The sequence below is a fragment of the Lolium rigidum genome, chromosome 3 (genome assembly GCF_022539505.1).
Source record: "Lolium rigidum isolate FL_2022 chromosome 3, APGP_CSIRO_Lrig_0.1, whole genome shotgun sequence".
NCBI lineage: Eukaryota > Viridiplantae > Streptophyta > Magnoliopsida > Poales > Poaceae > Lolium > Lolium rigidum.
This window is the reverse complement of record NC_061510.1, coordinates 257,642,197-257,649,069: the sequence shown is the minus strand read 5'-3', so window position 1 is coordinate 257,649,069 and position 6,873 is coordinate 257,642,197. Positions and strand designations below refer to the sequence as shown.

Below are 6,873 nucleotides of genomic sequence, written 5' to 3'. Positions count from 1 at the left end.
GATGTAGGAGTTCACATAATTCTTTGTAAGAGCATGTCTAACAGGCCCCTTACTTTTCTGCCTCGTATATCGCGATTATTTCGCCTCGTATAAAAAAAGTGCTCGTCGATACACCATTCCGTCTAGCAGACATTCGTAAATTTAAAACCCCGGGAAACTTGTTCATATTCATAGTTCGTCGATCATACATACGGATCCACTCGTCGAACTTGGGGCCGCTAATCGGCTTCATCGGCGGATCCTGGTTGTACCAGCGCCCGCTCGCCGCGAAGTCAACGAGCTTCGGCGGGACGTACGCGGCGCCGGCGTACCTGCAGGCAGCACGGCGGCTCCCAGCGGCGGATCTCTTGCATTGGAGACGCCACGCATCCTCCACGTTGTCCGGCGAGCGGGATCGCTTCGATCCGCTCGCCGGCGAGGCGGTACTGCGGCGGCGTGCGTCCATGCCGAAGCTGGGGTGAAATGTGGAGCTAGGTAGTGAGGGATTGCTCGCCGGAGCAGGATGGAGGAGGTGGCGGCGCACGGCGGAGCTAGGGTTGCGAGTGAGGGGTTAACCCCTCACTCGCACCTGCGCCCGGTATAAGTAGGTGGCGGCGGGGCCGATTTCCTGGGCCCCGTATTCCGCCGAAACGGGCCGGCCCGAATACGGGGCCTGCTAGACGGCCCAAACCGTGCCTGTCCCGTATCCCGCCGGAATTTTACGGGGTGGGCGGGTTATAAGGGGCCTGTTAGACATGCTCTAAGAACTCATAGGAAATATTTTGGCATAACCAGATAAATTTTTCCCATGTAAAATCGACAAAATTAGTTGGCCACAAAACTTTATACTGCCAGAGACATAATTAAATACCAAACACCAATATACATATGCTTGTTTCTTGTACATGAGATGATGACTATAAGTCTAGGTCTACAGAAAAAAAAAGAACAAACAAGTCTGTGTTAATCAGATCGTGAGAAGAAAAATGAGAAGCAAGCTAACTAGTGTGACAAACCTATAGCTAGTCGGAAGAAGAAAACACCATCTACAACATCACTGATCTCCACATCATCAATTAATCTCTCTTTTTGCTCCTCATCTCTATCTTCATCATCATCGGCCGCTGCGCAGGCGTTCAAATCCAAGCTAAAACATGGCGGCTTCATTTTCTTTTTCTCCACTCCATCGTTATTGATGCTGACCCTCTGCTTGACCCTAGGGGAGGAAGCCCTAGACCTTGAATCAAATGCTTCACAGCTCAACACTACGATGGCATCCTCTAGACTGACCTCATTGCCATTGCAGTCTCTCAGCCTCCCACTCTCAATCGCTTTCTTGATGCTGATTTCCGAGCCAGTGTCTAACTGCTCAATGTCTTCGATCATTACCACCCGGCGCGGGTTCTCATGTATCACTTCGTAGAATCTTTGCGGGTAGCCATGCTCGTAGTCCGGCGATCTTTGCCTCTTGCCAGCAAACTCGCCGGAGCTCGAACCGGAGTGCACCGGGGTGAAGCCGGCTGATGAGATGGAGGTGAAGTCATTATAGGAACCGAAGACGAACTTCGCGAGCTCCAGTGCCATGGCCTTCTTGCCATCGCCGTCTCTCCCTTGGAAGAGCAGCCACGTGGCCGAGCTAGGCGTCGGCGTGAGAGTCTCTCGCCGCCTCGCCATCCCGGACCGGCATCGGAGCACGGTGCTCGCAACGCCCGCTGCCACGTCCTTAATGTGCAGCGGGACGCCGTCCTCGAGCGTGCTGCTGAGGATCTTGAGGTTCTCCGCCGTGAGTTCCGTGAACTTTGGCCGGCGGCGTTCCCCTGTGACGCCTCCGTCGGGTGAGTTGGAGTTTGACTGCACCGAGATGGATTCCGGACTAGGGTTTGCTGCAGTATGCAACTGATGATAATCAAGTCGCCTCTCCGTCATTATCGCCGCGCCGTGATGGTTCGGCGGCCACGGTGTCCTCGGCTCGAGATGCCATGGCTTGGACGAGCTCATCATCATTATTGAGTTGGTGGTGTTGTAGCCCGAGAGGGAAGAAGCCTCCGGAGATGATAACGGGGACGAGAAGCTCAGCGTGAGCTCTGATGTGTGGTGGTGCGTTGCCGATCCACTGCGGGTGGGATTCCATAGATCTTGCAGCTGCACGCACAGAAAAATGTACAAGTGCCTAATTATTTAGGGTACTCACCCTAGTACTATTTGTGAAGGAAACATATATTAACTCGCAAAGTCGCAATGTTATAATCTAGGCATGAGAATTTGTACACTGCGTGCATGTACCTGCTCAAGATTGCTGCCGCCACTGCTCGCCGGTGTGGTGTGATATGGGTCATGGTACCGGCGAAGCCACGACGGTATGCTCGGCTCTGGCGACGGCGTCCGTGCGTTTGCGTAGCAGTTGAGGTGGCTGTCGCCTGTAATGGCCGAGCTGCTGACCAAAGGCCATCCCATTGTCGATCTTCTCGCTTGCTGGCTACCCTGCGCCTCACTGCAAGAAGAGAGAAACACACTTCATTAGATTCGATATCATCAATCATCATCATCATCCACATATGTTAACAACTTCTAATTTATAGACAAACCGATGCAGTATTAACGACCAAAGAATCGAAGGAGCGATGATCGATCATGCACGTACCTGGTGCAGCTGAGGCTTAGCACGAGGCCGCCGCCGTCGGGCACGACGACAGGGTGGATCCCCCAGACAGTCTCTAGAGACGGCTGCCCGACCCTGCACCTCATGAACACCATGCTGCTCGCAAACCCTATCAGCCAGAACCTTCCGCCGTCAGAGCCAGAGTCGCCGGACACCAAGCCGCTCACCTCCATGACGGCGTGCTCTACAGGGCAGTAGTGCTGCTTTGACTGCCCGCCGTGCACGCTCTCCGCGCCTCTTCTCGTCTGCCAGGCCTCCGCGGCGTAGGCAAGGTCCTCGAGGATGAGCACGACGCCCTTCCCGGCAGCGCACGCCTCGCGCAGGAGTGCGCGCAGCTCGCCGGCCTTGGCCTCCACCTCCTCCTTCGCCAAGCCCCGGAACGACGCGATGGAGAGGGGCACGAACTGAACGCTCTTGAGGCGCTCGTGTTGATGGTACGGGAGGTCCGCCTTGCTCACCCTGTCCATCACCGCCTTCACCGCCGCCTCTGCGCCCTCGCCGACGACCACCAAGCACCGCTGCGCCCCGCTCGCCATGCAGTCGAGCACGCGCATGGCGTCGTTGTGGGAGACTGATTTTCCCCTTGACTCTTTGGTAGAGGTTGCCGTGGTGGTGTTCGTCCCGGACGGCGACGACGACGAGACAGCCCTCTCGACGTTGGCCTTGACCTGAGAGCTGGAGAAGCCGGCTTCGCGCATGACGCGGCTCACGCTCGGGTCGTCGAGGATGGAGACAATGAGCTGCTCCAGCTCAACCTTGGATGCGATCACCGGCGCCGCTGTCTGCTGGATACCGTCCCCCGCGCCCCCGCGACGCTGGTGTGCTTGTGCGCGTTTGAAGGCGGCAACGAGCGCGTTGGACAGGGCGGGGGCCGTGCCGCCCAGCCGATGTTGATGGAACATGGCCGCCGCGCCGGAGGCGGTGGGGAGGCGGTTCAGCGCCACGTTGAAGCAGAGCTCAAGGGCTTTGCACTGGAGAGGGTGAGAGTGGGAGCGGAGGCAGGCCGTGCGGAGAAGCCCCGCCGGCGCAGGGGGGAGTAGCATGGCGGTGGCGACGTGGAGCGGAGTGACCTGCGCGTGGCCGCGGCGCCGCGCCAGTGTCACTGCCTGCCTCACAACGGACGCCGCCTCCGCCGCCAGCGCCTGCTGAACCGCGCAGCCGCCGGCACGCATCTTTCTAAATGAAGCTGGTTCTTTGCTGAATCCCACCTGGCCTGGCTAGCTTGCTCTCTAGACTACTAATGGAGTTGAGTTGCTCTGTGTTAATTTTTGATCATACATACGGGTAACCAGTGTCATATACTACCAGTCTAGTTACTATCTGGTCTGATGGCAGGAAGTTAATTAGCAGGAAACTTGAGCATGGGATCTTGTAGGTTAGTGTCACTGTCTGTTTGTTGTAGTGCTGTCATTGCCTCATAGGTGTTAAGACGTCTAGTTCACATTGTAATCATCTCTCTCCCCCTCCCTGTTGTGCATTGGAAAATGTGGTAATCTTTTGCTATAGGGCAGGGAGAAACTGGCTAAAGTTGTCTTGCGCAAAGCATGTGGGGGCTACCGATACGTTCTCTATCTACATGACCGGGCTGCAAAGAGAGCAGATAGCTTTGTCCGATGCACGGGAGGTCCATTTAGGGCATATCTTCAAGCGTGTCTGATTCGGTCCGCGTAAACAGCGGACAGGTCAAATATGCTCCAGCGGGACGACGTAAACGGATTGACTCGTCTGCTCTCATGCATTCGTTCACCAAATTTGGGAACCAATGCATCGGCGCAGAGAGCGAGCGTGTCCTTCCGTGTCCGCACGCGCGCATATTGGGCCCGCATGGAAGTGACCCAACGACTAAAAGGATGACCGGCGGCAGCGACGAAAGCGACCCAATGGCTGAAAGGCTGACCGATGCTATCGATAGACATGACTCGACAGTAGAAGGCTGACCGGTGCACTGGTAGAAAAATGGCCTTTAGTCGCGGTTCGCAACTGCCATTAGTCGCGGTTGCGCAACCGCGACTAAAGGCCCCCTTTAGTCGCGGTTGCTTACGAACCGCGACTAAAGGCCCGTCCACGTGGGTGGCTACCGTGCGCCTGGGCGAAGGACCTTTAGTCGCGGTTGGTGTCCCCAACCGGGACTAAAGGCTATTTCGTTAATTTTTTTTAATTCATTTGGATTTCTAATTTTTTTCACTCCGTTTTCTTTTTTCTTTTTTTTTCAGAATTTCTCTTATTTCAGTTATTTGCATAGCTTAGTCTCTATCTCTAACTACACTTATCTCTAGTCAAATTACTTACTCGTGGTCAAACTTCCCGCTCGGTCACCCATCCTCCTACTACTCCACCTCTAGCACGCTTAACTTCCGAGTTCCATTCCGTTCCGCATCCAAGTGCTTCGCGCGCATGTATGTGATAGTAGTATCATATCAATCCTATTAACATGTTGATCGATGTCACATTTCTTTATTGTTTGAATTTCAAATAATTCTTTTAATAAACAAAAGTAATGATGTAATAATAATATTGAATAAATAAATAAACATTAACTTTTTAATTTGTATTATTTTTAATTTTATTAATTAATTAAATATTTTTTAAAAAAACCTAAAATCTAAAAATTTGAAAATCTAAAAATTGGGTAAAAATGATAGTAATCTTTATGCAGAATGAAATTATTAATTTTAGGTTTTAAAAAATTAAAAAAATATAAAATCCATAATTTATAGAAAAAACTAAAATCTTCCTGCTTTTGTATTTCCATTTGGAATTTTGAGAATTTAAAAATTGGCTAACCGGGTAAACCCTGGTGAATTCGGATGTAACTTTTTCCCAGGATTTTTTTAATATATTATACGTTTTTTCTGACGTCGTATGCAAAAGTTGTTGCGGTTTTACCATTTTCTAAACTTTTTTTGCAAAAAAGTGGAAATTCGAATTTCTTAATTTCTCCGAATAGTAGGTTGCATAACATACAAGAATCTGAAAACAATTTTTTTTTTAATTTTCTATTTTTTTTTTTTGTATTTTACAAACCAAAAAAAGGTGATCCCCGGGGGGGGGGGTGCAGGGTGCGTGGGAGTAAAAAAACTCGGAAAAACCTTTAGTCGCGGTTGGGGACACCAACCGCGACTAAAGGGGGTGCAGGGTGCGTGGGAGTAAAAAAACTCGGAAAAACCTTTAGTCGCGGTTGGGGACACCAACCGCGACTAAAGGTTTTTCCGCCGGCCGCATCCCGAACCGCGACTAAAGGGGTACCCTTTCGTCGCGGATGGAGCATTAGTCGCGGGTCGCCTCCCGAACCGCGACTAAAGCCCCCTTTAGTCGCGGTTCGAATATTTCCGGGACTAATGGGGGTGGACGGAAGCCTCTTTTTCTACTAGTGGTGGCTGCAGCCATGTTCACAAAGCCGCTGCCACCGTCACCTTCGCTGGCTCCTCGATCAATGCGGACGCTCGAGCTCCGCGCCGGCATCCAATGCCCTTCGCCTATTTAAGCGTTGCCTCCGCCGTGGTCATCATCACCAAGCTCCCACCCACCAAGCATCTCCGCCGTGTAGCTAGCATGCCACGAAAAAAGGCACCACCTACTCCGTGTTGGGCCGCAACGGGCGCACGGCACCTCCGCCTCCGCAGCCGGCGTAGAGCTGGAGCCCGTCGGACATCTTCTACGTAGGCTTCAACGAAGCCGATATAGCGGAGTCCGTACTCCTGAACGTGCAACAACATGTCGATGCGGAACGTGAAGCTGAAGAGGAGTAGCAGGAACTGGTCGCCGACCCGCAGCAGGAGACGATACTGGCGTCTTACCGGCTGGTGAACAACCAGAGGAACACCGCCCGCATCCTAGAGCAGGCTGACCAATAGCTTCTCCAACGCGCCATGGTGGTCTCCTGCGAGCAGTTGGCTACCGAGGAGGCTGGTCGGCTCCTCATGGAGGCCGAGCGACAGAGAATCCTTTATCTAAACGCTCGAGCGCTAGCCGAGAAACGCCGCCGCGAAGATGAGCGGCTCGCCCTCAACGCCGAGTAGACCATGAGGCGGTGGTTCGCGTTGATCCAGCAGGCCGCCTCTGCGCCGTCGAGCACCGCGGAGAACGACGGCGAAGCTGGGCCATCATGACCGCCAAAGGAGGGCCAATAGGGGTTTTAGTTGCCTTCATTCAAACATGTAGAGATGCAAGTTCTATTAAAAGTCTTCTTGCAAGATGAGTTGTTAGATATAAACTGTCTCCTGATGCAAAGTTTA

At 52.8% G+C, this 6,873-nt stretch overlaps 1 protein-coding gene across 1 annotated transcript; it reads right to left on the bottom strand.

The window, feature by feature from the left end:
• Positions 1–842: 842 nt before the first annotated feature.
• LOC124699370 (protein SMAX1-LIKE 3-like) lies at positions 843–4,088 on the bottom strand. Its single transcript, XM_047231682.1, has 3 exons — positions 2,621–4,088; positions 2,263–2,470; positions 843–2,121 (listed from the first exon to the last, which is right to left on the bottom strand). The coding sequence occupies exons 1-3, from the start codon at positions 3,808–3,810 to the stop codon at positions 982–984; spliced, it is 2,538 nt and encodes an 845-aa protein (XP_047087638.1). The 5' UTR covers positions 3,811–4,088; the 3' UTR covers positions 843–981.
• Between the last annotated feature and the right edge of the window lie 2,785 nt (positions 4,089–6,873).

Coding starts and splice junctions, on each gene's coding strand:
- LOC124699370 (XM_047231682.1), bottom strand. CDS start 3,810: ATGCGTGCCGGCGGCTGCGCGGTTCAGCAGGCGCTGGCGGCGGAGGCG. Junction 2,471..2,620: donor CTAAGCCTCAGCTGCACCAG/GTACGTGCATGA, acceptor CTCTTCTTGCAG/TGAGGCGCAGGGTAGCCAGC. Junction 2,122..2,262: donor GCGGCAGCAATCTTGAGCAG/GTACATGCACGC, acceptor CTGTGCGTGCAG/CTGCAAGATCTATGGAATCC.